The 18,077-nt window shown below is 50.6% G+C and overlaps 5 protein-coding genes across 5 annotated transcripts; 2 read left to right on the top strand and 3 right to left on the bottom strand.

Annotated features, from left to right (window-relative positions):
• Positions 1 to 1,347: 1,347 nt before the first annotated feature.
• M437DRAFT_54130 (uncharacterized protein) lies at positions 1,348 to 7,236 on the top strand (the record flags this gene model as incomplete). The annotated part of the gene is made up of 1 exon (XM_041022639.1): positions 1,348 to 7,236. One exon carries the CDS (start codon positions 1,348 to 1,350, stop codon positions 7,234 to 7,236), a length of 5,889 nt encoding a protein of 1,962 aa, XP_040877624.1.
• Positions 7,237 to 7,715: 479 nt separating this feature from the next.
• On the top strand, positions 7,716 to 8,844 carry M437DRAFT_54063 (Metallo-dependent phosphatase; the record flags this gene model as incomplete). Its single annotated transcript, XM_041022628.1, has 2 exons — positions 7,716 to 8,138; positions 8,278 to 8,844. 2 exons carry the CDS (start codon positions 7,716 to 7,718, stop codon positions 8,842 to 8,844), a joined length of 990 nt encoding a protein of 329 aa, XP_040877625.1.
• A 314-nt stretch (positions 8,845 to 9,158) lies between these two features.
• M437DRAFT_77313 (40S ribosomal protein S8e) lies at positions 9,159 to 9,899 on the bottom strand (the record flags this gene model as incomplete). Its single annotated transcript, XM_041026783.1, has 3 exons — positions 9,159 to 9,688; positions 9,766 to 9,788; positions 9,847 to 9,899. 3 exons carry the CDS (start codon positions 9,897 to 9,899, stop codon positions 9,159 to 9,161), a joined length of 606 nt encoding a protein of 201 aa, XP_040877626.1.
• A 1,409-nt stretch (positions 9,900 to 11,308) lies between these two features.
• M437DRAFT_68140 (uncharacterized protein) lies at positions 11,309 to 12,130 on the bottom strand (the record flags this gene model as incomplete). The annotated part of the gene is made up of 2 exons (XM_041025064.1): positions 11,309 to 12,046; positions 12,113 to 12,130. The coding sequence occupies 2 exons, from the start codon at positions 12,128 to 12,130 to the stop codon at positions 11,309 to 11,311; spliced, it is 756 nt and encodes a 251-aa protein (XP_040877627.1).
• Positions 12,131 to 14,486: 2,356 nt separating this feature from the next.
• M437DRAFT_86688 (putative glucose transporter rco-3) lies at positions 14,487 to 16,198 on the bottom strand (the record flags this gene model as incomplete). The annotated part of the gene is made up of 2 exons (XM_041028511.1): positions 14,487 to 16,018; positions 16,075 to 16,198. The coding sequence occupies 2 exons, from the start codon at positions 16,196 to 16,198 to the stop codon at positions 14,487 to 14,489; spliced, it is 1,656 nt and encodes a 551-aa protein (XP_040877628.1).
• Positions 16,199 to 18,077: the final 1,879 nt, after the last annotated feature.

The raw sequence follows: 18,077 nt of genomic DNA on the forward strand, positions 1-18,077 counted from the left end.
GTGCTTTATCTGGATTGTGAAGCCACAGGTAAATATGAAGCACTTCCTCGTGAGTCGAAGTCAAGTACAAATTAAGGAGATGCCTTGAGCAAACGTCAAAGTGGTTCAGTTGCGCCTTGCGGCGTAATCAAGCCTACCTACTTCTACCTATTTCATGGGACCAACCCGCAACTGACGTCTGAGCTTGCTCCCTGGCTGTTTACGGACGCATCTTTACTCTCTTGTACTCCCATTTTTTGTTTCCTATGTCCTGATTCTGCATTGGACTCGAACGGTGCACTTTGACAGCTGATCAATCGCCCTGTAGCGTTACCAGGAGAGTCTCCAGAGTGAGGATGCTATTGGGCCGTGGTCTTCTGCTCTGTAAGGATATAAAAGCGCGATATGTCCGAGAAGTAGAGCAAGCTCCACCGAGCTATCGTCTCTTACACTCTGCTTAGGAAAGCTCAGGTGAGCAGAGTGACATCCTTTGAGGAAATTCTCAACTCTTTCCGCCGGAAGACAAGTACCACCGGAGACGAGCAACAACGCTTGTGGATACAAGGCACAGCCTCATGTGCCAAGGTCTGTACCTCTGGTTGTGCTCCGCCTAAGTTATATTAAAGAGTCAAAAGTATATCAAAAAAGACATTATCGTGTTCAAAAGCACATGCATGGCCAAAGAGAGCCGGTCAGACGTTCTATATCTGGTCAATGTCCTCAGATGGTTTTGCGCATTCGTACTGCTATACACGATACATACTTCAGCACGAGGAGGGTAGTATTGGCCAAAGATGGAGGATCTGCGGTCGATGCTCGAGACAGTGCGACCTTGAAGCAGATGAGATGGTCCGTGCAATGGAGCCAATTCGAGCAACCCCGAAATAGCCTTTGGATCGGCTACCCTGAATGTGTTCTTCGGCGGCTGATATGAGAGTCATCGATTGCAAAGGAGCTTTCAATCCTCCTCACACACGTGAAGCCAGAAAACGCAGATACAAATCGTCCTTACTTCTACAGAACCCAGATGCACAGGAACAGAGATATAGAAGCAGGACAGCCGAAGACAGACAAGCATCAGAAACGAGCGTTGTAGGTGGATAGATATCCGAAACGACGGCCAGCGGCTTCAAACCTTCTTGTTGTCGCAGCTTGCCCAGGGTAATGCTCCAAGGTTACATGTCAGAACAGTCGCTCGTGTGCTAGTTTTCTCTGGATACGCAAAATCGTCCCGGCCACAAGCTGTCCTCGTGCTCGAAACCACCACTCACCGCTAAGCCCACACGATACCTGTTTGGCCTGCTGTAAATCGTCTCTCAGCTCAAGAACAAGACGCATACATGAACAGAAGAAGCTAGTGTAGCATACATGTCGTGGCGACCGGTCAAGAACATCGTGCATGCTGTGTGCGTGCAGCGATTCGAAGCGACTCACCCCAACGATATTGCCCTCGAGATCGGCGACGATGTTTATATTACCGAAGTTGGCGGAATTGCCCATGAGTGGTGTCGAGGCTGGCTACTGTCGCAACCATCCATTATCACGGGTCTGGATTGTCAGGATGGCCAACCAATCATGCCACGGGCCTATGCTGGCATATTCCCGCGCAATTGCATCGAGGTCCGCGAGGTCCTGACTGAAGACGATGACGTTGCCGAAGAAGAGAAAGGACAATTGGATACTGCACAGGCGAATGGTGGTGCTCAGAATGGTCACGATCCATTGGAGCTATCGAAGAATACACCGCGTAGGGGAAAATCAAAGAGGAGGACACGCTTGCTTCCACACAAACCCAACAATGCCCATCTGCTGCCCGTGGACGTGCAGCCAAGACCGGTGGGTGCTCTCAAAGAAGAAGCTCCTCTGCCTGCTCTTCGCATTGGCGATGCGACTCCCTTCTCTGGTGAAGAGCCACTGGTCGACGAAATCTCGTCATGCCTGCGCGAGTGGCATTCCACCCATGTGCACCAGTTGATTCTAAACCACGAGTACGACCTGCTGGAAAAGCTCTCCGATCTGGCTGGCAGACTGGACAATGCACGCAAACAACTAATACACGACCTTTTGACCGAGAAAGAGCTGGCAGCTCTAAGAGAGCGGACGGTCTGGGACTTGGTCGATGGAAACAAGCTGCTTCAAGGAGAAGTTATCGTACGAAGTCCTCAGGAGAAAGGTCGAATTCTTACCGCACAGGACAGCATCACGGAAATGCTCGAGTTACAGGCGCTCATGAGCATGCGCAATAGACCTCCTCCACCACCTGCTCAAGAATCTTTGCTTTCACATTTGCTGGTTGATCTACAACAAACTGGTGATCTGAGTGGCGAGCCGGGTGTATTGCATATGTATCTCTGTCGTCAAGCATCTGATGCTGTGCCGCGTGCTGTGTCTGAGGTTTTTGCTGTTGAAGTGCCTTTCGATCGTCATTCCCTCGAGAGTCTCGCACCAAATCAGTTGCCAAAAACTTTGTTCACAGATTTGACCAAGGCTGAAATAGGCAGTGCGACTGACCCTAGCTCTCACCTGTATCTGGTGTGCCTGCTTCATCGAGAAGAAGCTCCCCGAAAACGAGTCATCGTACCTTCCCAACCATTGCCACCAGCAGACCGACCAGAATCTCACAGCCGTTCAGAAAGCACAGGAGCGCGTCGTAGCTTCCTTTGGGGCAGTCAACGTGGCCGCAAAAATCTTGAAAGAAGTACTTCTCGAGATCAAGCACGACCGCCAACTCGAGAATCATCACGGTCGAAAATGAGAGGCAGGCCACAGACACCTGTTGTCACAGACGCACAAGGACGACCTGCAACATCAGAAAAGAAGCTAAGGCGTGTCGTTGGATATGGCGCAGTTGAGATTGGCGAGCTCATCCGTCAACATGGCAATAACGTTCACAATATCTCGCTCTGGACTCCAGCTGAGGCTTTCGAAGAAGTCATCGAGGAGCCTGTTGTCGGTGCAGATGGCTGGGAAGACGTTATTAAGAACCTTCTTCGCAGTCCAATGGGCACCTTCACCAAAGCGCCCTCAATTGGCAAGTTTCAGCTGGACCTGCGTGCCTTCGCTCATCCAAACTCTGACGTGCTCATCAAAGACAATCCTGCTCTGCTGAGGGATGTTTACTGCACACAAGCACTTAACCTGTCTTCTGGTTCCGCGCATCAACGCAGCGATGTTTACCTAACCATCAAGGAGCCTATCCTACCATCTGGTGCTCACTGCTTCCACCCGCAGGACGGCAGTGTCGCTGTTTTTAATGAAGCGGACTTGAGGAACCTTCAGCTGACTCTTGAAGTGCGAACCGAGGCTGGAAATCGCATTGAGAACTCGGTTTGGCCAACATCAAATCGCCCACCTCATACTGCTTACAGAACTTCGGCTATTGACCGTAGCGAGATCTGGAATCAAACCATCCGTCTGTCAGTTCCCAACGAAGACCTACCTCATGCTCATGTCGTTCTTAGCATTGCAGAGGGAAACCAATTCCCCTTCGCACTGGCCTGGATACCTCTATGGGATCACCAAGGTGCTGTGTGTACTCATGGTCAGCAAACACTGGCTCTGTGGGATTACAGCGAATACACTGCAAGTACGGTTCATGGTAGGGGTGCCTACCAGATGCTGCCATCACGTCTTGACCAGCTTCAGGTACAGGACAATACTCCAATGGCTGCGTTGTTGGTAGATGTTACGCTTAGCAGCAGTACCACTCCCCAGGATCCGACCATCAGCTCACTCCTCCAATGGGACGGGACGACAGTACAGGGTCTTATGCCTCTATTGGGTGGCTTCAAGCAGGCTCCTGATGCTGAGATTGTCAAATTCTTCAAGCCGCTGTTGACAGCGCTTGACAAGATATTTGATGTCTTCTACCGTGTGGCTGATGACACTGGGACGGGAGTCAGCCTTGGAGAAAATTTCACTGAGCGGGCGTTGTCATGTCTAGTTCACATGCTGCATCTAACACGCGATCGTCGGTTCAGTAGTACGAAAGATCTATTTGACGAATACGTCCAGGAGCGTCATCACTCGCACGATGCTTCCAAGGGCGTGTGCAGGGCTTTGCGTGCCTTCATTAGCAGACCTTACGAAGTCGAGGATGCACGAGAGCTTCGCAGTACCTTGAAGGTCTCTGGCCAAGTCATGAAATTCGTCACTAATCGCGGCGAATCCGGATCGCCACGCAGCACTGCGTCGTTAGGCAATGCTGTATCTTCCGTACTGGTGGCATTGGTGAATTTGATGCGCAATCCAAGAGAGGATCTCTACGGAACTCAGACGATCCTCATGCAACATTTCTCTTCATGGCTTCCTGAGCTCGCTTACGTCATGGCTGCTGATGATATACTGGATGTCGTCGACGGCATGATGAATGCATCGGCCGGCAAGAAAGGCGGTCTGCGCATTCATAGACTGATCATGGTCAAGGAGTTATCTGGCCAACAGACGTTCTCTTCTCCCGATGCTTTGCTCAAGCTTCATGCCTTGACGATAGGATGGCTTGAAGATTATTGGCCAGATACATCCAACCTGACCGAGCAAAAGATAGAAGGCGTCAGAATGTGTTGCTCAATTCTACGCACCCAGCAAGCTCAGATTTCCAACTCTGCACAGTCTCTACACTACATCTGGAGACTTGTAGAGGCCTATCACATCATCAATGAGTACCTGAAAAGTGGCGGTGACGGGAGAGTGTCCTCCCTGTCCATCAACAGGTCAAAAAAGTCTCTCTCGTACCTTTTCCCGGACCATTATCCCTTCCTGAGCATGTCTGTGGATACGTCAAGTGTGCCCTCTGAGGTCTTGATGGAAATTGCCGCCATACTGGACTCTTTCTTCCAGAGAGGGCCACCACAAGGGCAGCTTTTCATGAGTGGAACTCCCTCCGACTCAAAGACCATGCAGCAAGATTTCTTGGCCAAGGCTTTCAAGGTGCTCAAATCGGTTCATAATGGAGAGGCATACCCTACCCAGTGGCTCAGTCTGCATGTCACTCATGCAAAGGTCACGATCACTGCTCTCCAATGGTTGCTGGAGATGTTATCCACAAATTTTGTGCCTCCTGAGGACGACAGCGGCGTCAACGATGTAATGGAGTTCAATCCCGATCTGTGGGAGATTTGGTTCCAGATATTGATCGACCTTGCCCTCGGCAGAATGGTGTCTATGGAAACCTTTACCGAACAGACAAGACGGGCCATCTGGACGATTGGTGGTGACATCCGCGCAAACGCTGCCGATTTGCTACAGAAAGGCTGGGCCTGTTTAGGCTGGCAGGCTCCGCCAGAGTACCTTCAAGTGCTCTATCCCATGAACCGAGTTGGAGGATACCAAGTGGGCCTGTCGACCGAGATCATTCCATCTGTTGTCAGACTTTGTATGGGGCTTCACGATCAATTGCAATCTGTCGGTCTTGACATATTGCGATCTATCATCGTCAGTGAATGGCAGTTGAACGAGAATCTGGTTGTGGTTCAAGCAGCCATCATCAATGCCTTCGACACCATGCATCGCGAAGATCACGCAATGCAAAGCCCATTCGCATCCGCTTTCCTGGAACGACTCGGAAAGCACTTTGTCATCATCAAGAACACCGAGCTGAACGTGCTTTACGAAGCATTGATGAGTGTTATTGTAGAAGTGGGCCGATTGTTCAATGTATTGGCTGATCTGGGAGACGTGAGAGACCCAGCTTCGCGCATGGTTCAGCTACTTCGTCTTATGGAGTTCCTACGATTGAGTGGTCAAGAGGAAGCATACGTGTGCCGTATTCACGAGCTTGCCGAACTTCATGTCCAGGCTAGGAACTACTCCAGCGCAGCATGCACTCTGAATCTGCATATCGAGGTATTGAATGAGAGTCAGCCTTCCAAAGCACTCGCCGCAGCAAAGGTACCTGGGCTCGAAACTCCTGCAGAGTTGGTGCAATCACGAAAAGACCGTCTTTATCGGACAATAGCAACGTACTATGAGAAGGGTTACTGTTGGGAGAACGTTCTCAAGACCCTCAAACAGCTTGCTGCAGGACGTGAAGCTACTTGGGACGCTGCTGGCATTGCGCAAGTTCGCTTCGATGAGGCACGCATCTATAACACTCTTGCTGCCGGACCGGTACCACTTCCTCGTTTCTTCCATGTCGCTTTCAACAATCATGAACTCTTCCCAGATTCTGTACGTGGTCAGCACTTCATCTTTGAAGGTCCTGCAAATTGTGACAGGAAGAGTTTCTCGGCGTTGCTCCAAGCGCAGTATCCATACGTTTCAAATCTGGGACCAGACTATACGCATCCCACATCGTCGTCGCACGACCCTGCTGTCAAGATCAGTCCTGTCACTGTGTACAAAAATCAGTTGCATCCTATCAACCAGCAAGGCGGGGTCGCGCCAGGTTTCAGAGAACACTGTCTGACCGCTCACCCCATAGCGTTTGCAATGACGAGCCGCCATGATAATCCATCTGTCAGCGTAGTCGATCAAGTTGTGGAGAAGACGGTATTCTACACCCAAACTGCGTTCCCTACCGTATTGTCCTACAGCTCTATCATACGGGAAGAGAGGGTAGTCTTGACACCGGTGCAAGCAGCTATCGATCGCACTCAGCGAAAGACGTTGAACGTTGCAGTCGCAACTCATTCTGCTGCCAGCAAAGGAGAATCGCATGTAGAGCCACTGATCGAGACTATCCACTCGAGCGTGGACACAAACACAAGTGGTAGTGTGGCCGAGTATCACAGATTGCTCGAATCGATTTCATCCCGTCCGGGGACAGGCAGTACCGCTAATAACACCATGGCCGAAGTCCAAAGTATCTACCACGACGCCTTTGGCGAGCCAAAAACTAAAGATTCACAACTTCGAGACATCCTGATGGTCTCACTCGAGGACCACGCGCGCAGCATCGAACTTGCCATGTCTTCTCCTTTGATCCCTACACACATCAAGGAGATGCTACGAACAAGCTTCGAAGACAGCTTTTTGTTGGAGCTGCATTCCATATATCCTTCGAGGGATTGGCGGGTGAGATCTGCGGCATGGCAGGATACAGAAGTGCCGCAGATGCCTGCGTCGATGAGGGAAAGAGCACCAAGTGATGTCTTGACTATCGACACACAGCACACTGAGCAGACGGTACACAAGCCTAGAAGTCGGCGCGCCTCTATTAAAAAGAGATTGAGCTTCTTGAGTCTAGGAAGCAAGGACAAGAGTGGTGATGGTGGGACGAGGAGCCATAGCAGGGCAAGCAGTCGGACCAGGTTTTAATGTTGGAGGTCGCGAAAATGTTGGATAAAATATCTTGCTGTCTTTGGCCTTTCGTTTCCTTTTCTGCTATTATCTAGATACCCTTTCTGCTATATTGTATATTTATTGCATGTCGGTTACACTGAGCTTCGTCCTCCGTGCTACATTGCAGCTATAAAGATGCACAATAGTTCTGTAAAGAATGTGGTCTGCTCAGAGAAGACCCTTTGAAGACTATCTCCGTGTGGGCAGACTCGTTTTTCATGTCGCAACTGTGCGATTCGATAGCTTAGGGGAATTGTGACTCGAGATGGGAAAGAGCTGATCGCTAATAGGTTGATAGCACATGGAATCTGCATGTGACGCGACCCTGGCGCCTAAAGCTCTCAATTTGAGTCACATCAACACTTTTACCACCAAACAAACTTTACATGCGCAGCGTCCGCCGTCTCCCAATATCTAACTTCCTATTCCAACAGAAAAGACAAACACTACACAAAATGTCAACACCCCCAACAGTAAAAACGCGTGTCCTGATAATCAGTGACACACATTGTGCACCTTTTACGTCCGCCTCATCTTCTCAAGCTTTCCGCCCTCCTCTTCCCTCGGCAGATGTTTTGATACACTGCGGCGACCTTACCGTGATAGGTACACCTTCTGAGTACCATGATACTCTAGACATGCTTGCTGCTATCGATGCACCGGTTAAACTGGTCATTGCGGGTAATCATGACAGAACATTGGATAAGACATGGATGAAAAATCACGAATGGATGTTGCGAGGCAAGAAGTGGGAGGATGTGTATGAGGAAGCTCAAGAGATTTGGTTTGGAGAGCAAGGTCGGGCAAGGAAAGAGGGTGTAACAATGTTGGAGGAGGGGGTCCATAAGGTTGAGCTGAGCAATGGAGCAGTGTTGACGGTAAGTGGCTCCCCGTTGCTCTACCATTGTTATCTTCTATACTCTGCATTGCAGCAACAACCTATTTCGGAGCAGCGACGCTTTGAGATGACTGATCGATACAAACACATAAACCTCAGAGACTAACGAGTTTCCTCAGCTCTATGCGTCTCAATACCAGCCTGAATTCTACGATTGGGCTTTTCCATACGAAAAATACGAGGACCGCTACAACCCTGCGTCTGAAACCCTTGCTGATGCCACCAACATTGCTGTCAACCCAATACCCTCCTTCTCAGATCAGCAACTAGACGTGATCTGTACCCATGGGCCTCCGTATGAGCGTGGAGACATCACCGCACATGGAAACGTAGGTTGCCCACATCTGCTCAAAGCAATGGCTAGAGCAAAGCCATCGGTACATTGTTTTGGTCACATCCATGAGGGCTGGGGTGCCGAGACTGTGACATGGAATGATGTTTCCGTGACTGAGAAAGAGACCATGGAGCAATTCAAAGGGCAGGGATGGAAGAAGCACGTCAAAGAAGTGGAAAGGGTCGAAGTGGCAAAGAACGAAGTCAAAGAGCAGAGAGCGGTGTTTCTAGATGGAACGAGAATCAGGAAGGGTGAGCAGACGATCATGATCAATGCAGCGATCATGGATGTTGGTTATAGTCCAGTTAACGCACCATTCGTGGTGGACCTGGACCTGCCGATGAAGGACTGATGACATGTAATTGATAATGAGGCTTGGGCATGGATGAACGAGACTAGACGGAGCAAGGTTGGAACAAGGCACGAAGATGATAAGAGAAAGAAATATCTATACCAAAAGCACAATCATCTCATGAAAAATCATATATGAGGGGGTATTCGAAAGGCTTTGAAATTTTTTTGAAAACAAGAGAAGATTCTGGCATAAGCTAAACAACAGTACTTTTTGCTGTCTTTCTGCAAACGCCAAGGTCATGAACAACGACGCCCAACCAGGAGCCATGATGAGTATCCCCCCATAATCCTTCGTTACCGGCGGGTCATGGTTTACTTGCGGATGGCGCGCTGGTAGAAGGCGAGCTCATCACCCTCGAGGATGTAGCCGTCAACGCGACCGCTCTGGCCGGGGCGCGAGGCAACAACGGCGAAGAGACGACCGGCCTCGAACTGCTTCTCAATGGCAGACTCGACCTTGCCGGCGGCCTTGGTGCGGGCCTCCTGCTTCTTCTCGACGGACTTGGACTTCTTGGTCTCCTCAGCCTCGGCACCCTTGGCCTGGCGACGGCGACCGAGAGCGGAGCCGTAGTGGGCCTCGTACCACTGACGGAAAGGAGCGGCATCGATCTGGACAACGGCGGACTTGGTCAAGGTGTTGGTACGGACGAGCTCGTTGTTGGAAGGGTGGTAGGCGACGGCAATGACACGGGTCTTGCGGGAGATACCCTCAGAGCCCCAGGAGAAGTTGCCCGAGTCGAGACGGAGGGCACGGAACTTGCGGTTGCCACCACGGGTGCGGACGAGATGGATACGCTTGGCACCGATACGGGTGTTGGCGGCCTGACGGCCCTTCTCGAAAGCTGTAAAGACGAAAAGTCAGAAAGACAGTTCGTCGAGCAATCGGGTTACGGTGTTGGACACCAGTTTGTTTACATACCGCGCTTCTTGTTGGCGGGAATGCTGAGCAGGATGTCAGCGAAAGTTTCCCTACGAGTCCAGAGTGACAGTAGATAATTACCGCTTGGCGCCAGAGGCGGCGCGCTTCCAGTTACCACTGCGAGAGATACCCATGTTGTCGGATTATGAAGGCTGCTGTGCGAAAGCGTCGGTCAGTGTGCTGTCCTTGTGTTTGGAGATGTGTGCGACGGCGGAGAAGACGCGACGAGGTCGAGTCGGCGGCGGCTTGTTGCAAATTAGGATGGATCGAGAAGGCTCGTAGCGACGGTAAAGCAGTGACAGGAAGTGTAGAATGGGTCATGTAGGTCGTGTGTCGAAGATTGTGTGTATGCATGTGCTTGTCCAATTTTTCTCCTTCACTGTCGACTGCGCGCGGCCGGTGTCGTTCGATGTCCAGATTTGCAAAAAGTCGGTCGCCGTATACGTCCAGTCGCATCTTCTCGTGCCATCAATGAAGCGACTCACATTGACTGGCTTCACAAAGAGGGGATTGTCGAGGGTTCGTTGTCGTCGTCGATTCGCAAAAGCGTTGGACAAGTCGCACGCAGATTTCGTGCAAAATCGCTTGTCGCTTAATCTTCGGCTGTTTGACTGAGAATGTGGGGAAGCCCAACCACCACCAAGGCCCCGTCTGCCAACCCTGACCGTACTCGAGTACAAAGCTTTGCCAACATCAATAACGCGTGTTTCTCCTTTCTGCCAATCAGATCCAGAGCCGACTTAGTGATTAAGGTTGCCTGTCACGAAAATTGTGCTGTCTTCTTGACGACGTCCAGTCGGAAATCCAGTGCAACCAAGAATGGCCGCTTGCAGCCTCTCCGTGTGCTAAAGCATGTAACATTTCTTTCTATGCACAATGTTATCAGAAATCAGGATAGTGTCCACCGAGAAACGACAATTTATCGGCTCTCAATGGAGATGTCTCCATCTCTGCGAAACTTGTGCATTTTTACGGTGTGCATCTTGCCTCCTGCTGTATTCGGAGTACGATGGCAGTTACATGCATTGGCATACGAAGTCTGTCCACCCTAAGGACGTCAAATCCTACAAGATACGAATAGAAGCTGAGCGGATGTGTCGTATTGTATAGACACGAGCTATGTACTAGACTGAAATTTACGGGCCACGAAAACGGAATCATCGAAGAAGAAGACACTGGAAAGAGACAAACCCCACAGAGAATTACGCGCCACGCGCAAACCACTGCTATCACTAAAAGGACTGGATAAGAGCCCGCCACTACTTTATGAAGTCCTGTGAGTCAAGTACTCAGGAACCAGATCGTCCCTACGTGCGTCGTCAATATAATGCTCGTAGAACATATTGCTGTTATCAACTTTGCAGAGCTGCGCATCTTCAGGCTCAAGGTTCTTCATGATCCTCAGGGTGCAATCGTCTTTCTTGCTGGCATTCTACTCAGTATTGATCATATCCTGGAAGCGCTCTGTGTTGTTGACAGAAAGAGTCTTGTTATCGTGGTTCCACTTGAGCCAGTATTCCCGTTGAGATGCTTCTGTGTCGGCTTAAACCTTCTCAATGTCAAGATCGCGGATTGAGATACCGTATTGGCCAGGAGAGACACTGCCAGTGCAGAGAAGGCCGAGACTGACAATCTGCTCAAGTCTTCCGGCTTGCTGCGGGCTCAGGATGGTGTTATGGAGGTAACGCTTTCTCTTGCGGCTGGGTGTTGGCGTAACGATTTGGTCGTCATCATCGCTGTGGTTGTCGTCGAAGACTCCTCCGGCAGCCAGACCAAAGTGATATGAACACTTGAAGCGATCGACCACTCTGAACTGAACTCGTGCTTCGGAGCGAGCTGTGCGACGCTTAGGGTTCTTGCGGATCTCGACAGCGGAGGTCGCAAGCAGCCTATCGAGGAGCTGCATGTGGAGTTCGTACAGAGCAACAGGACAGCGGTGGTTGAGATCAGTTTTGATCTCAGCATCCTTCTCTACCAGCTTCAAGCTTTTGAAAAGGCGAGACCATGTGTGATGTCTGGCCATGATATCTCTTGCTCTGGAAGTCTCAACGCGTGCCTGGTTGTTATTCTCAAGCATCCAGATTTGAGGAACATCTCCGCGCTCGCAGACCATTTCACCTCTCCAAATGATGTTGTTCTTTGCGGTGAAATGGTAGGGCGTACGAAGAGCTTCTCTGACAGCGAGCTTCAGTGACTTGACGTTCACGGAAGTGAGGTCAAGGAAGCAGGCGATCATGGCATCCTTGACATCTGTGGCACCCAGAGATCTTGTCACGCTCATCTGCCAGGGTATTGCGTAACCGTACGCATTAGACTAGCTCATATGGTCCTCACTTTGTCCCCCTACCATCGTGACAACAAGCATGATTGCATCATATGAAAATGCACGATTCTTTTCGTACCGAGAGTGCCACCAGAGAGAGCGTGTCAAATCAAGAAAGTGGCTCTCGTTGATCACCACCTTTCCCACCATTCAATTACTTTGGTAGCGTCCATTATACGAGCAAGCGTATACTAAGTAGAGGAACAAACGGAAAGATCCCGAGTGAAACGTTACAACAAATTCACCATTGCTATCAGAACGGTGGCCAGACGACCGAATGCAGGGAGTGCGGCTACTGCAGCTCCGCTGGAAGCACTTGAGGAAGCTGATGAGGAAACCGATGTGTGAGTCGCTGTAGAAGTAATATTTGAAGAGGCTAGGTTTTCAGTACTCGATGAGCTCATAGACTCGCCAGAGTTTGAAGACATTGAGGAATTTGACGCAGAGGCTGAGGTAGTAGAAATGGCACTGACAGTGATACATCATTAGCAGATGCTATTGTCGAGCTCAAACGCGATGTCGAGGCTGTCGCAGCTACAGACACCAAGTAGCCCAGTTGACTGCTGATAGCGATTGCCTGGCTCGATGACCCAGCATAGGCCTCGGACGAATAAGCAGAATATTGGCTTTGAAGTTGCGACTTGTAGATTCCGGTCGCGGTCGCTGCATCGGAAGACATCGATTGCAACGCTGCAGAGACCAAAGATGATTCAGCTGCAAGGTTGACTGCGGCTTGTAAGCGAAGAGCGAATTTGTTGAGGTTGGATCTACATTAGTCTGGCTGAGAGCGAGGGTAGCCATAGTAACAACAATGGCCATTGCGATATGCATCTTTAACAGAAGAGACTTGAGACAGTGAATGTGCGATTGAATTGGGGTTGAAGAGCGAAGAAAAGGTGAGAGTGATGAGAAAAGTAACAACTTATTCTATAGCAGCATCGAGTGCGACCAGAGCACTGCATGTTTCCATATTCCCTCACCACGTATGCTTAATGGCGTGAACATGACAAACTTCTGAGTGGTGTTGTACGAAGCCACGACATGCTATATAGGTCGTTCTGAGCTGAGATTGATATACCGTAGCTGTAGCAAGGTGTTGTTTTGTGGTTCTCACAACTCGCGGTTGTTAAGGAGGGTGAAGCTGTACAAATAGTAGCAGGTTTTTCGACAGGTGACCTACGTTATCGCTCTGACTTCGAGCGAGAAATATGCAAGACGCGAAAGCCAAATATTGCAAGGATTGAGCAAATGTAGCTTCGGTATCGTTACATGTTCATGCAATCCATCCTGTACTTGCGAAGGGTACAAGTGACTTTCGAGTCACGCGATCAAGCCAAACCACTTGGCAGCTGGAAATTACTTGGCCACCAAAGACAAGAAAAAAAAAGAAGCCGGACGTTGAAGGCTAACGAGCGATGCAAGAATCGATTCACGCAAATTGGCTGTTGCTTGTTCGTTTCTATTGACGTTATGTGCATACCAGCTGAGTTTTTGATCTTCGTTCTCGATGAGACGCAAGCTGATAATTCCGAGGATCAAGATTGCTGATGTAACACGAATTGCAACGCGAGAAGCTTGGTGTTGTGACTCGACACGAGGTGGGGTCGAGATGAGGTCTGCGTGACACGAAGATGCGCGGACCCAGGGTCGAGACGCACAATGGAGTCGGTATGATGGCCAGAATGCGAGAAGAAGAAACTCCCGTGCTTTGCGACGCCGCGGCGAAGTGATGATGACCATTATTCTTAGAAATGGTCCATGCCAAACACGATTCGCAAATTTAGTCATCGAGAGCGTCGGCCGAGGAAGCTGCCCTCTAGGATGCTGTTAGCAAGTATGCAAGGATGTGGAGATACAGCGCCTATTCTATGAGGGGGGAGCCTGTTCGTATCTGCTGCTTACAGCTGTCAGCATGACCTCTGAAGGAGTACTCGTATTGGATCCTACTATTGTATTGCCCATATTAGTGCATTATTCTAACGACCAACGAGGATATCGGAACGACTTTCGGCCCTTCTTGATCTGGGGTAAACCGGGCCAGCCGTTTGCTGCCGATCTGTCTGCTGATCGTGATCAGCACAACTCAATTGCGAAAAGACGCAACTTTGAACTTGCCCCTGATGTATGATTCTGTCAGGTGGGGCTACTGATGATGAATTTCGGACCAGCGCTGTACTGAGGGAGACTGGCAAGCTGAGTACTCGAATAGACATTTGAATGATACTGTACATTTTCACAAGTCACTTGATAATAGAATGAAAGATTGAAGTAGAAAATTCATTATTGAAATACTAAGCAACTATTGACATCGCGAAGGATGTACAATGCAGTTGTGGATATCTTGAACTCTTGCTCGGCTGCACCTTGCGGATTTTGATGTGAGAGAGAAATGGAGCGCTTAGAAGACGCTGCCCTTTCTCTCGACATCCTCGACGACCTCCAAGTCGAGCTTGCCGCCGTTGGCGTGGCCGACGGAGGTAGCGAAGGTCTCGTGAGGGACCCACTTGGAGGAGGTACGGGGAGTGGTCTCCTCCATCATGCGGTCAACCTGCTCAAGAGAGAGACCCTTGGTTTCAGGCACAAGGAAATAGGAGTACACAAAGGCGCATGTGCAGAGACCCATCCAGATGAAGAAGACGGACGATCTAAGGTTACCCTCATCCTTGTTGACCATGTAAGGAGTGATGACGGCAATGATGGTGTTCCAGAGCCAGTTGGAGGCGGTGGAGAGGGCGACACCGCGAGATCTGATAGGGAGGGGGAAGATCTCACCGATCAGGACCCAGGCACCAGGACCCCAGGTGGAGGCGAAGAAGAAGATGAAGATGGCGATGAAGGCAATCTGAGCGTTGACGGCAGAGATGTTGTTGGAGCGGGTAAGAGGGTCACCACCAGCGGGGTTGGGGATGTCGTGGGTGTGGTTGAAACCGACGGTGACACCAACAACGGCGACGATAAGCTGGCAGATCAACATACCGAAGGCACCCCAGATGAGCAGAGGACGACGACCGAACTTCTCGACAGTCCAGAAGGAGATAGGGGTAGAGCAGACGTTGACGAGGGTGAAGATCAAAGAGATCAGGAAGGCGTTGCTAATGGCACCAGTGGACTGGAGGAAAGGAGTAGAGTAGTAGAAGATGAAGTTGACACCGGTCCACTGCTGCATCATCTGAAGAGAGGTACCGAGAATGGTCTTGCGCAGGTTGCTGTTCTGCTTCCAGAGCGAACCCTTGAAGCAGTTGGCCCAGCCAGAAACCCAGCCAGTGGTGGGGATCATGGCACGCTCGTACTCCTCGTTGGCAACAATCTCGGAAAGCTCAGCCTCGATGTAGTCAGAGTCGCCAGGCTGGCCACGAAGTCTGGCCAAGGCATTGCGAGCAGCCTCGACGTTACCGCGCTTGACGAAGTAACGAGGAGAGTCGGGAAGGAAGAAGAGACCACCAGCAAGGACGACACCGAAGACGAACTGGATGCCGATGGGAATGCGGTAGGAGGCAGTGCTGTTGATGTCCTTGGTACCGTAGTTGATGCAAGAAGCCAACAAAAGACCAATGGTAATGCAGAACTGGTAACCGGAGACGAGAGCACCTCTAACCTTGCGAGGGCAGATCTCAGACATGTAAAGAATGACAATGGCGGATTCGAAACCGACACCGAGACCGGCAACGAGACGACCAGCAACGATCAGACCGAGACCGTGAGAGGCGACCTGGAGAATAACACCAATGATGTAGATGATACAACCGATGATGACAGTCCAGCGACGACCAATGGTGTCGGCAACATCACCAGCGATGATAGCACCGAAGAAAGTACCGGCAGAGAGAATAGAAGTGATGAGAGAGTTGTGGGGACCAGAGAGGGAGGTGTGGCCAGCGCCCTCAATGATCTCGACGAAGACGGGAGAACCAGTGACACCGTTGATGTAACCTGTACAACTTGTTAGGAGGTGGAAGAGTGATTGGTGGTCAAGATAGATCGCATACCAGAGTCATAACCGAAGAAGATACCTCCGAAGGAAGCAAAGGCGCAAATCAGGTAGGCCTTCCAGGTGACTGGAGCCTCAATCTGATTGACATCAGCAGTGGTAGCAAGCATAGCACCAGGCATGTTGGCGGTGGCTTGAGAGGATGAACTGTTTGTGAGATGGAATGATCCAAATGAGTGCGCGAACCCGTGGTTTTGTATTCCCACGCTCGTTCTCGACTCGATCCCCGCGTAGCCCCATCTTCCATCGAGAACATATCGATCTAGCCGAAAACAACTACAGAAGACGCCTTCTTCGGCGAGCTACGACAAAAAAATGGCCGTTCAGCGCTCGGGACCAGTCACATGGCCCGATCGTTAAGCCGTCTAGAACTTTTGATTGGCAAGAAAGTAAGTGCTTCTGCCGAGAACCTCACCAGCGGGACGCCGGGCAGGCTTTACAAATTTCATGTGGGTTTAGACTAACGGTCCACCAACGTCGAGCAATGACCGACCCAGCAAGCCCAGCCTCGGCCATCCAATAATTTTACGCTCTCGAAGTGACAAGCTCGTCACTTTCGATGCTTCGCCATCTTGTGCTTCTCGGCCATGACGAACAGAAGAACTGAAATCATGGGCCGTTTTCTGAACCCCATAGCACAGTATGAACATTATGCATGGAAAATTCTAAACATGTCTGACAGAGAATAATCCCAAAGAAAAAAAAATTGTGCTTGAGCTCCGCAACCATCCCACCTTGCCTGCGGTACCTTAACCCTAGAACGTTTTGAATACGGGGTTCAATGGTCGTACATGTTAGCCGACCATGATTGGTCTCCCCCATGAAATGTCTTCAGCTACCAAATGCGGAGTAGATGATGCAACCTGCGAACATGTACCAACTGTACATCATCACTCAGCAGTGGCTCTAGCATGTGACCTTCCGCCCTACTTTTTTGCAGTATAGAGAGATCATGAGTTGATCTTCTCGCGTGTTGTGGGGATGGCCTTCGACAAGCGCGTGTGGAGGATGGGCTTTGGAGAGGTGGTGGGGAATCGGGGAAGAACTCGGGAGCGCTTGACGCCCGGCCCTTTGCAAACACGGCGTGTTGCACGGGGTGCCGAAGGTCAGACATCCTTGCTCAGTCAGACCATGCGGCGAAGACCGATGTGGATCATCACCTCAGATCAGTGTCAGAAAAAAGCGCCATACCGAAGATTGTCGACCACCCCAAACATTCCCCACCGGACTTGGGTCGGGAAGCTGGGGCGCCCTTTCACTCGCGCCCTAATTCACGCCCTCGCTTCTTGGATCGCATCGAGCTTGTGCCAAATTGTCAAAACAAACTCTGTGGTAGTGGCACAAATGTGATCTCGGGGCGGTATAGCAGATGACGTGGGAATTTCAGGCTAAGCTTACCAATTCAAGAAGTAAAGATGCTCAAGCTCAAGGGTGGCCGTTTGTTTTTGGCGCATGCCACTGCCAACACGGCAACTACGGGCTGCATCATGCTGCATGCAAGCAACGCTGTCGAGCGTGGCGGCGTTGTGAACATGCTTGCGCTTGCTTGGTCCGAGGCTTGCAGAGCCCTCACGCGAGTGCCGAAATTGGTATGTCTTGGAAGTGGCTTTGGTGGCTGAAAAGCACGAGTCGAAGTTGCAGTGTTTGATCCTCCACAGGATCATACCACGAGTAAACACTAAGCGGTGTGCTTCGTTTGGCGATCAATTTTGGGGATGCCAACGTCCTTCACCATGGGGACTGTGGTTAAATTCAGCTGCGTGGGGCTCTCCATGGGGGCGGTCGACGAGCACGGAGCTCTGTAGAAAATTCTTTCATGCTCTGTGCTCGCTCAACCAGAACAAGATCGCGCTTCTCAGACAAGCGCGCGTTAGTAGTTCAGGTGGGAGCTAACAAATTCCGTCGCCACGATCATGCTTTCGCGGATACAACCTCTGCAGGGTTGTTGGGTAGCATTGCTGTATTGCAAACATCGTGGCGGCTGACGAGTAGGCGCGCAAT

This window comes from Aureobasidium melanogenum, assembly GCF_000721775.1.
Source record: "Aureobasidium melanogenum CBS 110374 unplaced genomic scaffold scaffold_19, whole genome shotgun sequence".
Taxonomy (NCBI): domain Eukaryota; kingdom Fungi; phylum Ascomycota; class Dothideomycetes; order Dothideales; family Saccotheciaceae; genus Aureobasidium; species Aureobasidium melanogenum.